This window comes from Heterocephalus glaber, unplaced genomic scaffold (assembly GCF_053883595.1).
Source record: "Heterocephalus glaber isolate CG9 unplaced genomic scaffold, H.glaber_assembly_v1.0 deba00001608, whole genome shotgun sequence".
NCBI lineage: Eukaryota > Metazoa > Chordata > Mammalia > Rodentia > Bathyergidae > Heterocephalus > Heterocephalus glaber.
The window spans coordinates 39,101,388-39,123,487 of record NW_028258379.1 but is presented as its reverse complement, the minus strand read 5'-3'; the positions used below and the strand labels follow the sequence as shown (position 1 = coordinate 39,123,487).

General features: G+C 46.5%; 1 protein-coding gene and 1 pseudogene across 11 annotated transcripts in view; one reads left to right on the top strand and one right to left on the bottom strand.

Annotated features, from left to right (window-relative positions):
* The window catches only part of Ppp2r5c (protein phosphatase 2 regulatory subunit B'gamma), a 133,718-nt gene that overhangs the window by 37,481 nt on the left and 74,137 nt on the right, over positions 1–22,100 (bottom strand). For 10 of the 11 annotated variants that reach the window (XM_021244143.2, XM_004836936.4, XM_004836937.4 and 7 more), the window contains one exon: positions 10,974–11,173. In XM_021244143.2, the coding sequence (XP_021099802.2) occupies positions 10,974–11,173 (200 nt within the window). Of the gene's footprint in view, positions 1–2,358; positions 2,547–10,973; positions 11,174–22,100 lie in introns of those variants that run through there. The other variant, XM_087195153.1, reaches the window with a different exon arrangement.
* On the top strand, positions 1,878–2,906 carry LOC147822873 (large ribosomal subunit protein mL42-like; annotated as a pseudogene).

Sequence of the window (22,100 nt, the reverse complement as noted above, 5' to 3'; positions counted from 1 at the left end):
GACTGGTCTTGAACTTCAGACTCTTCTGCATCAGCTTCCCCAGCACTGGGACTATAGGTGTGTGCCACCCTGCCCAGCCAGTTTAGTTTTTTATAGATTCAGAATGCTGTATTCTCAGTATTTTACTATAACAACACAATAGCAATATAAAAATACTGAAAGAACTGTAGGGTGGCCGGGGATTTAGCTCAGTGGTTTTGCCGCCTGCTGCGCAAGCGCAAGGACCAGAGTTCAATCCCCGGTACAAAAAAAACCCCACAAAACCACCCCCCCCCAAAAAAAAACCTGTAGGGTGAGGCCTATCACTTAGATTTTACTGTCAGCACTATTCTTGCTTTATCTATATCTCCTTTATCACATAAACTAATTGCTTTTTGGAGTAAAATGTGAGAAAGTTTAGGAATGCTTTAGAGTAGCAAAACAATATTATTTCCTCTTCCACATGATACAAATAAAGGAGGCGGGGGTTTATGTACACACAATCAACCACGTCCACACCATGTGCCCGCCCTAAGCACCAACTGTGGTGCAAAGCTACAGTTATAATTTGTGCAAGTAGGTTTTTTTGGTTTGTTTTTCTTGGTACTGGGGATTGAACTCTGGCCCTGTGCAAGTAGTTTTTGATCACTACAATTTTAAAACAATTTTATAACCATTGCCAATCACCTGCGTGCGTGGACCTGAGTGTTTCCTGAGCAACTACTGCAGAATAGATGAAGCAGAGACTGGCACAGTAACAGGCTTACCCTGCAGTCCAGAGCCTTGGCAGAGATGTAGGCATTATGGCTTCGCAGGCTGGGGGCAGCATCTCTACGGGGGGGAACAGCTGAGGTGAGCCCCATAGGATTCCATGCTGAAGAGCCCCATGAGGCCCAGCAGCAAAGGGTCAGGATTTGCAAGGCAGAGTCCCACAGAGCAGAGCACTGCCCTCGAGGGGACCCCAGGGATGTGCGAAGTTCCCCTGAAGTCACCAGGGTGCCAGGTGGCAAATCTGTGTAAGAAACTGCCGAGCTGAGGAAGGGGCCAGCGAGAACCAGTACAGTTGGCCCTCCCTGTCTGTGTGTTCTCTGGATTCAGCCAAGGCCCGCAAGTATTTGGGGAAAAAAAATTCTATCTGTACTGAACATGGAGACTTTTTCCTTGTCATTATTCCCTAAACAACACAGCAGAATAGCCAATCCCACAGCACTCACACTGTATTACGTGTAAGTAATGGAGAGATGACAATGTATATGGGAAGATGTTGATGCAAACACTATACCATTTTTTATAAGGGATTTGAGTACCCTCAGATGTGGGCATCCAAGAGGGGTCCTGGAGCCAGAGATGCTGAAGGAGAACTGTACTAGCCCAGGGCTGGGAACAGTGCCCATCCCCACAGGCCACACTGGAAAAACCTCGTAATTCATGGGGCACTAGATTCACAACCAGAAGGGTCTTGTCTCAGTAGCGAATAATTAGAAGTGGAATTAATATGGGTTTGGCCCTTCCTAACACATATTAAAAAGTATGAACCAAAGGTATCAAACTGTTTCTCAATAACTTAATTGCATCCTCAAACAGATCTCAGGAACGTTAACAGAAATACGTAAGTGTCAGCACTTAACAAGGCAAAATCCACAATGCCAGGCAGCCAGTTAAAAGTTACCAGACAAACAAAGAAGCAGGAAAACATGATTTATGATGACAGGAAAAATCAACTGAATTAAGCTGGAACTTACACAGGTACTATTATTATTAGACAAGGATATTAAAACAGTATTCTATGTGTTCTGAAAGTTTGGTGTAGACATAGAAGATATGAAAAAGACAAATCAAACTACTTAGATGATAACTACAAAATATGAGATGAAAAACTTACTAGATGAAGTTAACAGATGAACATTGCAGAAAAGATCAGTGAACATAAAGACACAGAGGGAGGAGAAAAGCAAGCAAGTGAGTGAGCATCAGTGAGCTATGGGACAACTCCAGAAAGCCCAACACACATAGCATGTTACTAGAAGGATGCAGGGGTAGAAAATTGTTTCTGAAAAGATAATGGCCTGTTTTCCAAATGTGATGAAACTACAAACAAGAAAAATGAAGGCAGGCACATCATAAGCAAATGGCTTTAAAAGAGTTGAGCAGGAAAGATGGTGGGCTTTTGGAATGAAAACTGGTGTGCCTACAAGTGTATTTTAAAGGTGGTTTCTCCTTGAAACATTCTTCTTCTTTTTTTTTTTTGGTACTGGGGATCGAACTTGGGACCTTGAGCTTGCAAGGGAGGCAGCAGAAGCACTGAGCTAAATCCCTGGCCCGAAACATTCTTTTTCATACCACCCAATAAGCCTCTTGATATATCATAGCAGCACCCACCTCAGTAAAATGGGTGATATCAAAGAGGACTGTCTCGAAGCATTTATTTCCAACCCAAGCTGGAGCTATAGCATGTCTTTGTTGTAAATCTACATATTCTTCTCTTCCAGATGACTATAACTGCAAAGTGGCGCTTTCTTTGACACCTGGCAGCAGGATCATGGTATGCTACCACTCTTCTGTGGACACTGCATAGAAAGACACAAAATCAGTCTCTGAGCCAGAGTCTGTGTACAATAATGAAGAAACACATGATCAAGTGCTAAAAACCAGATGAGAAGAATCCCAAGAAAGCACCTAAGAGAGGACAACTTAGCAAAATGCTCTTTACTACAAAGCATCTCTGGCATCCTCATGGACAACATCATAGATGTCATGTGAAACCGAATTTTTCCAAAGACAGATGAGATTGAGGTTCTTGGGAGAACCAAAGAAAAATGTGCCTTATTTGCCACTTGAGAAAGTACATTCTACTATGTTACATAGTAAAATAATGTTTTTTCATTAAAAAAAAATCTTGAAAGCAGTCAGAGGGGGAAAATACAATCTGTCCAGGGAAGAAAGAGTGACGGCCGATTTCTTATCAGAAGCAATCCAAGCACCATAGGGAGCACTGGAGGAAAAGACAGACTTTCCCAGATGTGTTATAGCCGAAGAGTTCACCATCAGCAGACCTGCACTCCAGCAAGCACTGAGGGAGTCCTGCGGCCGACACCGGGGCCAGACGGGCACCCGGATCTGGACAATGGAGGGAGAAACGTGCCAAACAGTCACTATCTGGGTAGATACAGATCTGTACACATAGCTCAATCTCCTTAACAGATAATCTCTTAAAAATAATATGGTATTATGCAGTTTATAACTAACATGAAGCAAAATGTATGACAACAATAGCAGAAAAGGTAGGAGAGAAGAAATAGAACAGTGTTGTAACACAGTGATGTTTTTATGAGCCTGCCTTTCCACTGGATGGCATTCTACATGAAATGCTATCATCTGAAGGCAGACTAATAAAGATGAATCCTAGAAAAGCTAAGTAAACAAACGCAAACAATAATATAGTAAAAAGGTCAACAAAGGAGATACAATGGAATCATAAAAAGTTTAGAACTGATTCAAAAGAAAGAAAAAGAGGAAAGAGAAGCAAAGAACAGATGGGACAAATAGCAAAAAATTAGCATGGTGGTAGATTTTTATTTTATTTTATTTTTTGGGTATCAGGGATGGAACTCAGGAAACTAACTGTGCTTATGGCGCCTGCTGAAACTACTGAGCTAAATCCCCGGCCCAGATTTTTATTTTTCAAATGTGATCCTAGGGATTAAACCCAGGGCCTTGAAAATGCTGAGTATACGCTTTACCACTCAGCTACATCTTAGCCCAGGTGGTAGATTTTAGTCCAAGTATATCAAATAATCACATTAAAGGTGGTTTGAACACCCCAATCAGAAGGCAGAAATTATCTCATTGAATAAAAAAGTGAGATCGAACTGCATATTACCTACAATAAGTCCTCTCTAATTAAACATACAACTTTGAGAAGTAAAAAGAAGGAAGGAAATCACACCGTTAACATTAGTTAAAAGGGCTGAAGGGGCTGTGTTAATGTCAGACAGAGTAGATGACAGACACATGATAGACTTGACCTGAAGAGAGTCACCTTATAATGACAGAGGAGTCAGTCCAAGATACATATACTTAGGCACCAAGTAACATTAATCTAAACTTATAGGAATGCAAGAAAAAAGGACAACAAACAATTACAAATAGAAAATAAATTAAAAACCCTATTTACAGCAGCACCGAAATATGAAATACTAATTTATGGGTTTAAGAGCTATGTAGAGCATGTGGATGCTGAGAACCACAAAACAAAGAAGACCAACAGTTGAGACACACTGTGTTCTTGAACTGAAAGCTCTCGTCATTTGGATGCCAACTTTCTCCAAATCTACATATTTAATTTGATTCCAATCCAAACCCCTGTAGGATATTTGGGTAGATAATGGCAAGCTGATTTAAAATTATAAATGGAGAGGTGAAATAACTAGAATAGCCAAAATGCTTTTGAAAAAGAACAAAATTGGAGGGTTAAGACAACCTGATCTCAACATTTACCACAAAGTGACAAGAGTGAAGACTGGCACTGGTGAACGGACAGTCCGCAGACTAATGGAAAAGAATACAGCAGAGCCCAGAAAGCGACTAATGCGCTCAGCTGTGCACAGGCTGTCCGAGGCAGTTTGGCCAGTCTCTTCAGCACACAGGACCCTTGAACATCTATGTGCCGAAACATGAACCCGAGTCAAAATGGGTCACAGACATGTACAGTGTGATCAAAATACACAGTGAATACCTTTAGTTGTGCTGCCGTGGCTACCTCCATGTCCTGAATCAATTCCAAATGTTTACCTTTCATGGTCATTTTGGCTTTGGCAGTCGCACAGTGCCAAATCCAGAGAAAAATGTGGCTGAGGACACATAGCTGATGCTTTTACGAGTCTGCCTTTCCATTGGACGGCACTCGGTAGCAGTATTCATTGTGTTTTTGATCACACCTCATAAAGACGCTCAGGAAAGAGGACTTCCAGAGCTGCTTCAGAAACTGGCAAGAACAAGGGGATCAATGTGTTGGAAGAGACAGGGAATATATATATATATATTTTTGGTACCAGGGACAGGGAATATTTTTTTTTTTTTTTTTTTGGTACCAGGGATGGAACTCAGGTCCTTGTGCTTGCTCAGCAGGCAGCAGACAGGGAATATTTTGAAGGAGGTTAATGGCAAAGTGTCTTCTACTGTAATAATTTAAAAAAATTTAAACATTCACTGCATATTTTGCTCAAACTGTGTGTATGTTTACCTAGGTTAAATGAAAACCTATGTCCAAAATTTGTACAGTAATATTTACAACAGCTTTGTTGTCAAGAATTGGAAAAAAGCCTAATATCCCTCAGTTGGGGGATGGATAAGCAAACTGGGGTTCTGCTGTACAATGAGATAATCCTGAGCAAGGACAAGAAAGACACTTCTGACACCTGCCATGGCAGGGATGAATCAAGCCGTTCCAAGTGAGAGAATCTAGGCCCAGGCCACATTCCGTATAAACCCGTACGTGTGGCATTCTGGAAAAGACAGATTGGCAGGTACAGGGAACAGATCAGACAGCACCAGAGGTAGGGGGGCAGGGAGGTGCGAACCACAAATGAGCATCAGAGCACATCTCCATCTCGGTGCTGGGCACATGACTGTATGTGTTTACTAAGAACAGGTCAACAAAAAGAGCAAAACTTGCCATGTGGAAGTTAAAAAGTAATTTTAAAATAAGTTATGGAAAGATATTCACCAGGCCAGAGGTCCCCAAAACTTCTCAGTTCACAATGCATGCATCTTAGTAACCTCACTGCCCCAAGACCAGAAGAAATACCCAGCAACACTGGAGGTAACAGGACCTGGCTCTACCGAGACACACGTGACTCTACGTGCTGTACATATCTGAGATGCATACAATGACACAAGACAGCATACAGCTGTGAAACCATCACACAATCAGATAATGAACTCTCATCATTCCCACAAGTTTCTTCTTCTTCTTCTTTTTTTTTTTGGTAGCAGCGATCGAACTCAGGACCTTGTGCTTTCAAGGCTGGTGCAGTGCCACTGAGCTGAATTCCCAGCTCAGTTTCTTTCTTTTTTTGAAAACAGGGATTAAGCCCAGGGACTCATGTATGATGCTAGGTAAGCACTCTGTCACTGAGCTACATTTCTAGCCCTTTTTAATTTAACTTTGAGACAGAGTCTCGCCAAATTGCCCAGGCCAGCCTTGAATTTGTGATCCTCCTGCCTCAGGCTTCTGAGTAGCTGGGATTACAGTCCCATACAACTGTGCATGGGCCTAAAAGTTTAATAGCCTTTTGAAAAAAGTAATACATATTAATGACTGGCTGGAAGTGGGGATGGGTAGAATTGAGGAGGGGTGAAGAAAGGAAAAAGATTAACTTCTCCTTTTTGTGTTATTACATTTGTGTCTTTGTTACAAAGTAAGTATACAGGGCCGGGGATTTAGCTCAGTGGTTCTGGCCCCTGCCTTGCAAGCTCAAGGTCCCAAGTTCGATCCCCGGTACCAAAAAAAAAAGAAAGAAAGAAAGATTTGGCCCCCACACCTGGGCCTCACTGCACTCCCCCCGGCCCCGCCGTCCCCAGGTGAGGCTGGGCTGGGGAGGCTGAGGCTGCTCTGTCCCCTGCACCGCAGCACCCACCAGGCCATGCTGCTGGAAGCCGGCAGGTGTGCGACGGTGCTCCCCAGTGATTTCGTGAGCAGAGCTGCTAGTGCTCTATTTAGGGATCCAGCATAGTCACTGATGAATTGTACAAATTAGCGGGTGGTTTTACTTTTATTACTTTGAATTTCTTAAGTATACTGTTACTTGGCTTTGTGATCAGTATTTTGACTATTAGAAAAATGTCCACCCCTGAGAAACAGATTAACTAGATAACTCAATTGAGAAAACCAGATGGTGGTTATATTTAAAATCCGACTGAAACGAAGAGACACTGGCGCTGACGTAATTCGTGCTCTGGAACCTAGCGGCCGAAATCCTCCCCAGCTCCTGCTCTTTCTCATCTGCGTCTCTGAAGTGAAGCTGCTTCATGTGCAAAGGAAAAGGGGCACAGGAGGTGACGCAGAGTAGGGCTCTGTCTGTGGTGTACAAAAATACGCAGCACAAGCGAAAAGACGTCTACATCACTGCCTGTCAGGAAAACGCAAATCCAAACCACAAAGACAGCACTTCACACCCACAAGGACACGAGAATCAGAGGCCGAGAACAAATGCCGGCACTCCAGACTGCTGACAGGAATGGGGAACGGTGCAGCCACTTAAAAAAAGGCTGGGGTGTTTTCCGAACTGTCATACACACAGAGCTAACTTACGACACCCACAGGAAATGAAAACACGTTCACACAAAAGCTTGTATGTGAAATTCACCACAGTATTGCTCATAACAGCCCACGTCCAGAAATAACCCAAATGCCTGTCAACAAATAAGTGCATGAAGTGTAGCTTATCAATATAAAGGAATACTACCAGCAATAAAATTAGTTGGTAAAAACAACAACAAAAACGAACAGAATACTGACCCATGCTACACAATGTGGATGAGCCCAAGAAGCCCGTCACAAAGCCCGTTTCCACGGGTGTCCTGACAGGCCGTCTGTGGAGCCAGGAAGTAGACCGGGGCTACTCAGGGCTGGGGTGGTGATGGAGCAGGGGGAACAGCAGAAGCACTGTGAACGTGAGATTTTCTCTGGGGATGAAAATGTTCTAAACTGGACGAGATGATGGTTGCACAATCTTATATTCATACTAAACCCCACTCAATTACATATTTTACATGGACAGATTCTAAGACATGGGAACAATATCTCAATAAATCTACTGAAAAACATACAGCTGTCCAGTCTCAGAGAGTATATTTAAAAGTGGCAGTGTTAGGCGACGGCATCTCTAGAGCTCTGGATTCTTCAAAGTGAGTCGAAATTAATGTCTAAAAATACTACGACCAAAATATACACAGGCACTGCAAGGGAAGAGAGAGCAGCAGGCACAGTGCGCGCTGGCCGCATCCTGCCGCCTCGAGGGCACAGCAGGCCAGGGCAGTGCTGCTCACGCACCGGCACCGCGCGGCCTTCCCTCTGCTCCCGGCGCTCCCAGCCTGGACCCTGTGCCCTCTGTCCAGTCTTTCTGTCTTCACTGCACCTCTCATCAGGGCTGCCTGTCTAGGACAGAACAGTAACGAATAAAACAAAGCTCAGTCTGTCCCGCGCCCATTCCACCTTTGGAGCTCCACACAGACAAGGGTAAGGGCAGGCTGTGCTCCCCGAAGGCGTCTCAATCGCAGCAGAGGGAGAAAACCAAGCATCCCTGGGCGTTTCAGTGACCATGGACGAGCACCTCTCTCCCCGCACTATCTCTGCGGGGTGGTCTGATCAGATCTGAGTTCTCTCTCCACCTTGTTCCTGCCCACACGGGCAGAGCACGAGATCAGGCCTGAGCTGTACCTCTAGCTGCCGGTCCTGTTTGCTCTCCTCGCAGTATCACCATACTCAGATGGTACAGCACTGGCCAGCTTGTTTTATGCTTGGCTCCCACGGGGAAGTAAAGCTCTGGTGGGGCGTGGGGTAGAGATCTGCCCACAACTATTTCAGCACCTCCCAGAGCCCAGCCCACAGTGGCTGCTCAGGGAGTATCTGACAGACGACTCTGAGAGCCAAATGTGCACACCTGAGGGGTGGCTGGTCTCAGGGAAGGGGAACAAAGCTAAGAGCAGAAGAATCTAGCTAGGAGGGCGGAGAGGCCTGATTAACCCAAGGAAACGCCCCAAGAGCTGCAGTCTCTGAGTGTTTGCAGTAGTGCAACCCTGTGGTGGACCAAAACACCCGGGCGATGGAGTCAGGCAGCCAGGAGTTTCCTTGTTCTTCGCAGACTCTTCCCCTTCTTGGGTCAGGAGTGTGAATTAGACTGCTGGCTGCTATGACTCCTTAACAACAGAGAGATCTGGCAGGAATGGTGTCCCAAGGCTGTAATCCCAGCACTTGGGAGGCTGAGGCAGGAGGATTGCTGTGAGTTCAAGGCCAGTCTGGACTACATAGTGAGACCTTATCTCAAAAAAAACAAAAAACAAAAAACAGAACATCTATTCTTGCACTTCATGTATGTATAAATTTATTATATATCAATAAATTAAAAAGAGGGCTGGAGGCCCGGGGATTTAGCTGAGTGGTTCTGGCGCCTGCCTCACAAGCGCAAGGTCCCGAGTTCGATCCCCGGCACAAAAAAAAAAAAAAAAGAGGGCTGGAGATTTAGCTCAGTGGCACTGTACCTGCCTGGCAAGGGGCAAGGTCCTAAGTTTGATTTCTGGTACCGAAAAAAACTAAAAAGAAAATTAATACATAATACAGAAGCATTTTTAAATCAATGGGGGAAATGAAATATTCAATATATGATGGAGGGGCAAATACTTCTTCAATAATTTCGAAGGAAATGAAGTTTGCCCTTAACTTGTACCATAAGAAAGTTCCAAGTTTATAATCCAAGAGGATTATAAAGTGCCATGTGAAGAATAAAATTATGGATGTCACAGGAAAAAAATATTGAAACTTTTCTTTATAAATCTGGGGTAAGGGGTGCTGTTCCAAAGTGACGGAGTTGAAATTAAGAAACAGGGAGACCTGCCCTGTCCTTAATGCAGGCTCCTGAGGAGAGTTCTGGCTCTCTGCTCCAGTCAAGGTCCTCACGGCAGCCAGGCCGGTGCGCAGAGTTTCGCAACTCAAAACAATCAAGTTAATCACAATTTATGACACTGAAGGCTGAACGACAAAAAAAAAAAAAAAATTGTTTTCATCTTTTTTCCCAAAGCAAACATGCTAAAGTAAGTTTATGTCAATAAATCTAGTCAGTTCTGAAATACACAGCTTTGGGAAAGAAATCGTTAACTGAAAGAGTTCAGTGAAAATCAAGATTAAAGACTTGTAACAATGTATCTGCAACAATGACTCAGTAACAACCTGGAGCCAATCTCAAAGTCAGAGAGCAACTCCTCAACTCAGCAGCGCAGAGCAGAAGGCTGAAGTTGGGTGTCAACCATAGGAGTTGTGGTCATAGCAGCACAAGAAACGTTTCCAGGTGGCACTGCCCGAGGGAATGTTGGAATGAAGGCCTGGAACCTGGCTGCGGGAGAGGCTTCAGGGCATTGAGATTCGGGGGCTGAATAAAAGACTGTCTCAGCCAACCAGGAAACGACACCGAGCCCAGCATCAACAGACGGAAGCCTTCTCAGCCAATCAGCGTGGCCTGTTCTCACCCCATCCTGTTTTCAGCAATATTTTAACTGTGCCCAATCACTAGAATTTTCTTGCACATGTATAGACATGCTTACTTCTGGGCCGAGGATTTAGCTCAGTGGTTCCACCTGCCTCAAAAGTGCAAGGTCCTGAGTTCCATCCCCCGTACCGGAAACAAAAACAAAAACAAAAAAAACATGCTTACTTCTAATTGACATAAGGGCACTAGAGTATTGTTATATATGCTTACCAAAAAACTGAGAAAAAAAAGTCTTTTTTTGGTACCGGGGACCAAACTCAGTACCTTGCACTTGAGAGGCAGGTTCGGTGCCACTGAGCTAAATCCCGGGCCCAAAAAACTCAAAATTTAATGAGAACAAAATAATAAATACAAATAAATGTTCTAAAACAAACCCCATAGGATGCTAGTTCATACAAACATCTTATTATCTGGTCCCTAGAAGGCAACTGATTCCTTGCACTGTTAGAACTGTCATCCAGGACACATTACAAAGAACACTTTTTGTTACTTTTATTTTTTATTTTTTTGGTACTGGGGATCGAACTCGGGTCCTTGTGCTTGTGGGGCAGGTGGTGGAACCACTGAGCTAAATCCCCGGCCCCACTTTTCATTATTCCTGGGATCTGTCTACATCATGGAGGTTTTCCTAGTGGCACTGTGTTGAGCTCAGAGGTCTCGGCTTGTCCTAAGAACTTCGGAGTCCTGCTGTGGCTCAAGGTGGGGACGTGCCGCTTAAGGGTGCACACTTACCATGTGGACTACTTCTGGATAAATAGGCTCCGTGATCACATTCCGATTATGGGTGATGTATTCCACCATTTCACTTAAAGCAGCTCGTTTCACTTCCTTCCACTTGAGGTCACTCAGTGGGTCAGAAACAAAGTCAAAGAGGACGCAACACTGACGTAACTTCTGGGTAAAAAGCTTTTCTTGATCCGCAGGAGGAACATCTGAAAGGCAGAAAGCAAAGCGTATTGATTGCCAAAATGCTTAACCCAAAGACACTGTGGAACACTTAAGTGTGTGTGTCTGTTTATTTATTTTGCAGTACTTGGACTGATCCTAGGGAGCAATGAGCTACAATGCCAGCCTTTGTCACTTTCTAAAATTTTAAGACAGGGTCTTGCTAAGTTGCCCAGGCTGGCCTGGAACTCTCCATCCTCCTACCTTTGTCTCCTCAGTGCTGGGATTGCAGGTGTGCAGCATCACACCTGGCCCTTCTGTTTTTTACTTTGAATTAACAGAGTTCAAGAAAAAAGGGATGGGGAGGAGTGAATGAGGTCAAACATTCCTTAAATAAAAAGAAAAAAATAGCAAGTCACTGCTCAGATTACAGGGTTAGTATGGTAAAGTATGTTTTTTCACTCTTTCAAACCACATCAAGCATACTGTTCAAAATAAATTCCTTCTCAATGTATTCATTCAACAAATGCTTTCTGAGCACCAACGATCACGTGCTAGGCCCCGTGCTGGGTGAACAGTAAGCACAACAAGCCAACGACACGGCCTGGGTCTGGGGTGAAGGCAGGGCCAGTGATGGGGAACCTTTCAGAGCTTTCAATGATAAAAGCACAGCTGGCTGCGGCACACCTGCCCTAGGTTTGCCACCACTGGTGTGGGCACTGTGACAGCATGTGATGGCTGCAGAACGAAGCACAGGCAAAGTGGAGGCTCAGAGGGCAGCTTGGCTCTAGGCCTGGCATGGCCAGTTGTCTCCTCTGGCCTCCGTCGGCAGATTGCTGAAACCCACTCTTCCCGACCCCCAGAGGCTGTGGCCACTTCGGCACTCTCGCTGGTCTATGTCCCCACAAGTCACACGTGGTGACTGTTCACGAGGACGGCAACACAGAAGGGGCGCTGACAGTAGTAACCATGATTTAGGGAGCGCCTACCTGGGCCAGAGAGCAGTATGACTACAGAGATAAACAGGCTTACAGGGTCAATGCAGGGCCAGCAAGCGAGGAAGCTGTACCCTGGGAAGCTTAGGGAACTGACACCTGCCACAGGGGCCTGATCGCCCCGACTAGGTTGGTGGTGGTGATAACAAGACGGGTTAACTGATACCCATTCTGAAAGGTATCAGAGATTCGCAAAATGTCTTAGAAAATTTGCAAAACTTGGTGAGCCAATGCTTTCCACATGATTAATAGATGGTGTTATAATATCATTTAAGGGCAAAAGAGCCATTCACACTGCAAGGCGGACCACCGGATTTTAATGGAATAAAACCTACAGACAACTCACTGATCTGGTTTCAGGTTCCAAGTTGCAGACTCCTTTAAGAAACTGAATATTTATTAAGTTTTGGTGCAATATCAAAGAAAACGTCCACAACTCCCTGGAAGGGCCTTTCCCTGCCACTTCTTACAGCCAGCCAAAGTGACATAAGGCCAAGGCTGAACGTAGAACTAGTCAAGGGGACCAGGTATCTCCTCATAAGCCAGACACTGCAGAGATTTGCAAAAATAAAACTGTTACTCTTCTCACTAAAGTTGTTACTGTTTTTGAAAACATGTCTATTTTCATAAAAATGTTATTTTTAAAAATTTTTATTAGTATACACATTTGCACTACATCACGGTCACGTTCCTCATGGGGAGTCGGTACACATACATAACATATCTCAGTTCTTTTTTTTGTGGTACCGGAGACCGAACTCAGGACCTTGCACTTGTGAGGCGAGTGCGTGGCGCCACTGAGCTAAATCCCCAGCCCCATCTCAGTTCTTTTTTAACGAATACGTACATGTTAAATATTTCCTCTAGTTTAATTCTGAATATGGTCACTATGGCAGCTAAACTCATACACAGAAGCTCTGTGGGGCCCGACGTAGTTTTAGGAGTGTGAGGGACTCTGAGCCACCCACACCAGCCTCAGCCCAGTGAGTGATGTAGAGCACTGGGGTGTTCTGCTTCCTTGCACACAGGTGCTTTTCTCTGCTCAGGCCTGCAGTGCTCCCCTTCTGCCTCTTCCCACCCCTACTAAATGCCAGCTGCTTGCTCAGGTCTATTCTACAAGGCCTTTCCTCACTCCCTTGTTCCCTAAGACTCCTAGGAGCTGGGCATTTACACTTGCTATCATTTCAATAGCTAGGGATCCTGCTTAGTATTTGAGCTCCCCATCTGGCCGAGCTGTGAGGGCAGATCCCATGTGGTGACACTGTTCCCAATCCCTTAATGCCAACATCAGCCTTGCAAACAGCTGGCACACAGACACTGCTACCTGGACTGACCTGCTGTGTGGGGACCTGCGGTTTCCTGGCTTGTTGCGCTGGATGCAGAGATAAGCAGCTGTACACAGCAGGGCGACAGGGTTGGGACATCCTGCCTACAGGACGCTTAAGAGAACACGGGACAGAGGCTGTCCCACCATTTGAACCCAGTGACCATCACTCCAGCGTGCTGCCTTTTCATGAAGCGCATTCATTTTCCGAATCACCTCCTTGCTTGCCTTTGACCCTCCTCAGATCCACACCTTTGTTCACACTCCCTTACAGGAGCACCTTGCACGGGTTCCCGTCTGTCGCCACAGACTGTGTACTTGGAACCTGTCTCTGGCATTCACTTGCTCAGCACCACAGAGAACTAAGAGGCCCACAAGAGCCCCAGAGCCCCCGACACCCTCGCTCGCACCCCACTCACAGCCTGGCCCTTCCCCGCTGAACCCTTACAACCACAGCTCGGGCCTGCACCAGAAGACACAGGAGACAGCAGACCCCTGGAGCCGTGAGCTTGTCCCAGGCCTCAGCACCGCTCTCCAGCACAGCACAGCGTATGCAGGCCACACAGCCCTGGCCAGAGCAGGGCCAGGCTTACAGAGCTGAGGCCCGAAAACATCTGCCCGTTAGACACAGTATACCAACCAACAAGGATAAAGACCAAGTTGTCATGAAAATAAATCTACTGTGACTGAAGAGGGAGGTACAGAAATTTTTTTTCATAAAATTTTGTATTCCAAATATTTCTAAAAGGCAAGCAAATCCCAACTCCCTTTTGCAGGCTTTTGTAAACAAGTCCTAAGTGACGACTAGCATCACAGCTGAGGTCACTGATGTTGCCAGCAATGTATGCCTCAGTTACAGACGACACACACACACACACACACACACACATTTTAAATGAATCACAGAATATGATGTGAAAAAGCTGAATTACTAAGTTCTTACCCTTTGCCAGGAGGCTTCCTGTGGATTGTCTGTGGATAGGAAAATGATTTAAAAAGAAAAGCCAAGTCTCCTCCTACATGAGGAATCTTGGTTAAAAGAAATGATCCAAGATACAATAAACTACCGGCTTTCAGCACGCAGCTGGAGGAAGACAGCAGAGCCGGACACAGAGGATGGCCTCCTCCAGCAGCCCAGAGGGTGACAACTGCAGAGACACCCATGGACGAGCTCACCACGACGGCACTGTTTTCCGCACTTACACAACATGCATGAGCAGCCGACTTTAGACACAGAGACCGTGGCATGACGACAGCCTGGGCCATGCCTGTCCCCCCCGCCGTCGCATGCACAGTGCTTCCGTAGCCCCACAGGACCTGTGCAAGTGGTGAGTCCAAAGACCACGGTGACCACATGTGAAACAGGAGTAAATGAGTGGACTGCAAAGGGTAAGAGCCCAACCATCAGCTGTGAGCCACCTTGTCTTTCTCGTGTGTGTATTTTTAGTAGAGAAGGAACAGGAACAAAGCTGAATTCCACTACTAACAATTGGGGGTAAATCCAGGATTCTTCACTGATAGGCACTGAAGTCCACTTACCTCATTTCCTCCCTAAGCAAAAAAACTTAGCAATGTTACTGTGTGTGTGTGTGTGTGTGTGTGTGTGTGTTATAATGGGGACTGAAACTAGGGTTTTGCGTTGTCTAGGGTGGCCTGAAACTTGTGATCACCCTGCCTCAGCTACTCAAATAGCTGAGATTACAGGCATGTGCCAACAGACTTGGCCACTATTTTATTTTATTTTTTATTTATTTTTTTGGTACCGGGGATCAAACTCGGGTCCTTGCACTTGCACAGCAGGCAGCGAAACCACTGAGCTAAATCCCCGGTCCTGCTATTTTATTTTTTAAAGAGAAAATTTATGCATCATTTTAAAAGACTCAGTTCCCCACTGCCCCAAGATCTCCTCTGCCCCGGGGCCCTCCTGCACCAGCACCAATGCCCAAGCTCCTTATACCAGAGACCCAAACAGCTGATTCGAATTCCTCCAGCTTGCTCCCCTCATGTGTGGGCTGTCCACAGGCCCCTATTTGTCCACCCAGATTTGAGGAGAGTGGAGGCTCTGTGATGTTGAGTCTTCCAACTCACGAACATGCAGTATTTCTCCAATTACTCAATCATCCGTAAAAGTCTCTCTGCAAGTCTGGTAATTTTCTCCTAAAAATGTGTTAAGCATTGTATTTTAATTTATTCTGGAGTATTTGCTATGTTTTGATGCTACTGTAAGTGGCATCTCCAACATTTAACTTTCAAACTACTGTTGCAATAGAAGAAGAGGAGCAGGAGGAGGAAGAAGAGGAAGGGGAAGAGGGGGAGGAGGAAGAAGAGGAGGAGGAAGAAGAAAGATAGATAGATAGATTGATTGATTTTGGGTGCTAACTTTGTAACTGGCAACTCTGTTCCTGCACCTGGAAATTGGTTGTCTGCCTTTTATCTGCAAGCCCTGACACTGTTCTCTCTCTTGCCTGTCTGTGCTGGCCAGAGCTCAGGAGCAATGCTGACAGGAAGGCAGTGGAGCCTTTTCCTGTTTGCTATCTCAGAGGGGAGCTGCCACCAGGTCTCCATGGAGTGCCACACTCGACCTAGGAGACTATGGATAATAACGCTTATCTGATTAAGAAACAGACCCATGGCTCCAGTGCCATCCTGACAGCCACTTCCATGGACCTGGATAAGTGGATCCTGCGATACGTGTGCAGTGAAAACGGTAGGCACCACCTCGGCCTCCTGGAAGAGGACAGCATAGAGCGGGAGCCGCTGTTCCAGAGCCACAGCTTCCTGTGAAGCTCTCTTAATGACAACAGCTGGCCTCTGCTTGGCCGGAGAGCAGAGAGGGGACAAGCTCATACATGACAGCTAAGAGGTCAGCCCCTCAACCTACAGTGCTGGGGCAACTGGCACTCACAGCCCAGAAAACAGAGAAAGAAAGGAAAAAGCTGGATCACATGATATACAAAAATAAGTTGGTGGGTTACAAACTTAGATCTGAAAGGCAAAGCTCTAATGCTTTTAAAAATAATACAGAAGGGGGCCGGGGATTTAGCTCAGTGGTTCTGGTGCCGGCCTTGCAAGCACAAGGTCCCGAGTTCGATCCCTGGTACCAAAAAAAAAAAAAGGAAAAAAAAATACAGAAGAATGCCTTAGGAAGAGAAAGAGTGGAGGATTTCTTTACACACAAGCTCAGTAAACAATAAAAGACTGATCAACAGAACTATCCTAAAACTAAATATTTTATCAAGACACCACCAAGAATGGAAAGGCAAGTAGCAGAATAGATTACTTGATTATATGTAACCAGCAGACATGGGTCCAGAATATAGAAGCATTTCTAATACATCAGTAAGAAGAATTTAGAGTATCAACAGGAAAACAGGCACACTTTTTTTTTTTTCTGGTATCAGGGATCGAACTCAGGATCTTGCTCTTGCTAGGCAAGTGATGGCACCACTGAGCTAAATCCCCGGCCCTGGGCACACGTTTTAACCAGGCTCTTCACATACAGTGTATCCACATGGTTAATCACACAGGACGGGACTGTCTCTGTCGTCAATAACTAGAGAAATGCAAATTAACCACAATCAGACCCACCAGTCACCCATGAGACTCGTGCACATTCAGTGATGCAAGGAGCTGAGCTGGGGCCGTGGCTCCCACATGGCCAGTGGGCTGCGCGGCTGGGTGTCATCAACGGGCACCGAAGACACCCATGTCCCACGGGCTGGACCTGCACGGGGCACACGGCCTCGTGACATCACGCATACGTGCAGCACAGTCAGGTGAAAGCACGTCCACAGCAGCACTGTCCCAACGGCCCCAACCAGTAACAGCACAGATGTCCATGGGCGCTAGATCAGATAAATCCACCGCGGCAAATATAACATTGCAAAAACTACAGGGTGAACGAACCACAGCTAGACACAATACGTATAAATCTTACAGAGTAACAGTTGCATGGGAGGCCCAAGTTAACCCAGTCTGACTTTACTTAGCTTACCTAAAACTCACTGACCTGTGGGACTCCTGGGGTCCAGCCTGGGTGGCGGCTGCATTACAAGGGCATTTGCTGTGTAATTATTCAGTGCACTTTATAGGCTTCTCTATGTGAGCTTTTCAAATAGAAAAGGCTAAAGAATCAACACGTATCGCAAAAAAATTACCATCACATAGGTAAGAACACAGCCACTCGATGGGGAGGGGCAGGCACGGTGGGACAGTGCTGCAGGCGCGTGCACGTCACGGTGCTCCACACAGCTCCAGCTGGGCCAGCACAGACGAAGCTCCTTGGGACTGAGCGTCACACGTGCACACAGCACCACAACACGCTTCCTCCACACAGTGCTTTATGGGGAGGGATCCTGGCTCTGCATAACTTTCTTTTCCCAATCAAGATGAGGATGAGTGAGTTCCAATTTTTTTCTATTTATATAAAGACCCTCTCTCATTCTTTTCTCTCAAAAAAAAAGATCAGCAATTGTGATCTCACACCGATGAAATAAACCCTGTGGTTTCTCCGGCATCTGTGTGAAGCCACAGAGGTGTGAGCTCGGACCTGGGAGCAGGCGCCCATATTCCGGAGCTCACTCAGACTTGATCCAACACATATGTGCCAGGCACTGTGCTGGCACTGATGATAGAGATAAATTAAAACGAAATGCTTAATCCAAAGGAAAACAACTAACATGTGGGCAAGAAGGCACCACAGGGACGGGGAGGAGGTTAATTACTTCTGTGCTCAGGAGGGAGGAGAGGGAGGCAGGAGTCACTGCGGGGGCGGGGGGGGGCGGCTGGTACCCTCTGTGGAGGTGAAGGCCGCCCAGGTGAGCATGGCTATGCGGGGCCTCCACTGCTCAAACTGGGGCTTGAAGTTACAGCGCAAATTAAGCAGGGTGCATTTTCCATGAAGAGCAGCTTCCTTCAAAAAAGGCAGGGCCTTGATGGATGATCCTGATTACATACCTAATTAATCACTCGGGATGCCTAGTGACACCTTTCCAGAGAGGAGGGATTTTGTTTTGTTTCCCACTTATTCCTCAGCATCTACAACCAGCCTTATACATAGTAGGCCCTCAAGTACTTGCTAAATGAAGGGAATGATTTCAGGGAAACAAGTTTGGATAATTTAACTGAGAGGTAGCAAAAATAAAGGCACATGTGTCAGAGTAGAATGGAACAACTCTGAGCTGCAGGGAAACTCGACAGAGCTCTCCCTCGAGGGGTCTTTGTGGCCAGGGCTCTGTGTTGTGGGCCTAAGAAGGTCTCAGGAGATGGACAAGCCGCATAAGCTTGGCAAGCAAGGAAGCAAGCAGTGCCGCTTGGTCTGGGGCGAGACCTCTTCAGAAGAGACAAAGATGGACGGAAGGTAAGAGGCCCGAGCAGGGAGACACGCTTCGGAAGAGAAGGGCTGATGGCAGCCTGAGAACCAGGCTCAGCTCTCCTCTCGGTCACCACACTCAAGCCCTGCTCCTCAGGGTGCATGCCTGCCTGGCAGGCTGTCATCTGTGGGGACAATGACCTTAGGTTGTGAATCCAAGCTTCAACACATAAAAGCACAGTGAACAAACATAGCTTTTGTATACCAAGTGACCTGATTCACTGAGTTCTACCTTAACCCTTAACACATAGCGTCTCAAAACTGAATTCATCTCAAATTATTCTTAATGTGATGACCCCTGAAATGTATTAATTTATTTGATTTTTAAAGACATGGTCTTGCTATGTAGCCCAGGTTGGTCTTGAATTATGTAGCCAAGGCTGGCCTCAAACCCTCCATCTTCCTGCTTCAGCCTCCTGAGTGCTGGGATTATAGGTGTGTGCCACTCTGCCTGGCACAATAAATCTTTCTTAATTTCAAGGTGCAAGTACCCCCTCTTTCATCCATTCTAATGCAGTATATACATCTTCTAAATAAATATCCCTAAACTCAGGCTGCATCTTTTTTTTTTTTTGGTAATCTCTAAAAAATGGATTGATTTACACTTCACAGTACCTTAGATTTGATGAGATGAGGTGCTTTCCTTTCGTTATGTACACTGTGCCTCTGCTCAGCTTCCTAATGGGTATCATCTCACGCAACAGCAGCCAGTGCCCCGGCCTCCCATCACGCTGTCTGTACTACCTGATAGAAGGTGACTGAGGTGACCACCTGGTAGCAGGAAGTAGACAGGACTCTCCAGAATGATGCTGCTACCCCAGGAATGCACATTTATCCACCTGCAGCTATGCTCCATGGTGTTCCATGAGAAACCACAGGAAGGCAGCAAGTGTCTTTGCTGTCATCGGGACCCTGAAGTTGTCTTTTTCTCCAGGCCTCTTGGGTGGGATTCGGGCAACATGAAAGTGCTGCCTCCAAAACTGACTCGGGTATGCATCTGGTAGCGGACTGGCCCACAAACACCATACTGCCACTCTTAATTTAAAGGGCTGGGTAGAGAGCTTACTTCAAATGTTGGATAGAGGCCACTTGCTGCTCAAGTCCACTACACTGCTCCCCCACAAACCTGAGCTCCTCCTGCCTGCGGGGCCCTCCCTCTGGGGCTCCTGCTGACTGCAGCCTGCCTTACTGGCGGACGTGGAAAGCTTTCCTCATAACTCATGAGTGCTGATCCCAACCCCACCCCTTTCTCAAGAAACTGCAGTGCAATGTAACAAGGCCAATCATTTCATTTAAAAGAACAGTGGCTGCAGCCAAACTCTCTACACTGAGCTTTTCCACCTCTGAGAGCCTGGAACGGGTGGGGAAGGACAAGGCAGGGCGGAGCAAGGTCAGAAGGAGATAAAATGGAGCCCAGGAGAGACTGGTTTCCTGGGAAAAGCTCTTTTCTAAGTGACTGTTTCAGAAAGATTTGAAGTCACAGGAAAGAAATAAGCCAACTTCTCAACTAGACTCTGCCGCGCAAGGACACGGAAGTCAAGAGATTATTCTCAGCCTTGGGTTTCGGAAGCTCTACAACCTCCTGAGCACCCACGTGTATTCAGGAACGTGTCCCCACCTCCTGGTACAGGCCAACAGAAGAGGAATTTGGCACACACCGCCTGGACTGGAAGACTTGGCTGTTTGTTTGCTTTCTGAGGCAAGGTCTCTTGATGTAGTCCAGGCTGGCCTTGAACTCTGATCCTCCTGCCTCAGCCTCCTGAGTGCCGGGATTATAAGTGTGCACCACCACGCCTGGCCTGGCTTTTTTTTTTTAATAAAAAAGATTAAGACAAGTCAAACAATCTCCGAAGAATAAAGATATACATCTGATTATCTGTCAATGCCAGACATCCTACCTACTTTCTAAACTTCTAGCATGCAGTGTGGGTGTGGGTACAAAATTAGGCCCTGCAATCAGTGCTAATTAGTAAATGCTCACCACCTGTGGTGGCACCATGTCCCTTCCTCTTCCACTCCTTAAATACTGAGTGATACAGCTGCACTGGTGGCCACAGCTCCAGCAACATGGGAGTCATTCATTTGCAGAGCAAGGGCAGACACTGTCTCAGGAAAGCTAACAGCTTTATTACATCTGACTAGGAAAAGGCGGCCAAAGCATGAGTCTGGCGCCTTCCACATGTTTACCAGCAGACAAAACAGTGTCAAGTTGTTAGAAGGATATACTGAAAATAAGTATGTACCTTTTTCACTTTTTTATTTGGTACCGGGGATCGAACTCTGGTCCTTGCACTTGCGCAGCAGGCAGCGAAACCATTGAGCTAAATCCCCGGCCCACCTTTTTCACTTTTGATTCTATGTTCTCAACTTCCTTTCTCTGTGCCTCAAACACTCTAGAGAAGGCACAAGGGCTTCCGCCTGGACCTGAACTCTTGCTACAAATCTGGGCTCGCTCTTCACACACGATGGCTGGACAGGGCAGAGGGGAGGATAAAAGGAGGATGGAATCAGGTCAGCCTCCAGGGCCCATGTGGGACCTGCAGGGCCTTGGGTTCCCACCCAGAGCTTGAGCCCGGCCTTGGCAGGGGTAGCCTGGGAATCAGGGCCAGGAAGCAACACTGGGACGTGAAATCAGGGCGGATGTGAGGTGTGTCCACCTTTGGGGCAGGTGAGTCAGAGGAACTGGCACTAGAACGCTCTGGCCCCTCCTGCAAGCCACCCCTCTTCACCCCAGGATACAGATGAACCCTTGCGGTGGCTCTGATATGGCGTGAGTGTCCCCAGGCTTCACAGACTGAAGCCGAGTCTTCATCTCCTTGAGGTGTAAGAGGGTGGGGAAATCAGTCACATGGTATTTAGAGGTGGAAGGGGGGCTGTGGAAGGTGTCAAGGATTAGATAACATCATCAGCATGGTGCCCCAAGACTGGATCCTGGTGACTTTATGAGAAGAGGGGAGAGATCAAGAGACACACAGACACTGACACGCACGCTACCTGTCCCTGGCATGGCGATGTTCTGCAGGCCTTGGGACTTCGGCAGCAAAACGGCTACAACCAGACCCTCAAATAACAGGGCTACCAGTGGTCAGGCTTTCAGCCTCCCAAACTGTGAGCTAAATAAATCTCTCTGCTGTGTAAGTCCCCCAGCCTCAGGTATCACAGTAAAGAGAGCTCACTAAGAACAAGCAGTGCCATTAACCTACAGTCAGTCCCAGTACCCATCCTGCCTGGCCGTCAACTCGTCACTGCTGAGACACTGTCGTGCTTTGATCTGGCACGCACTG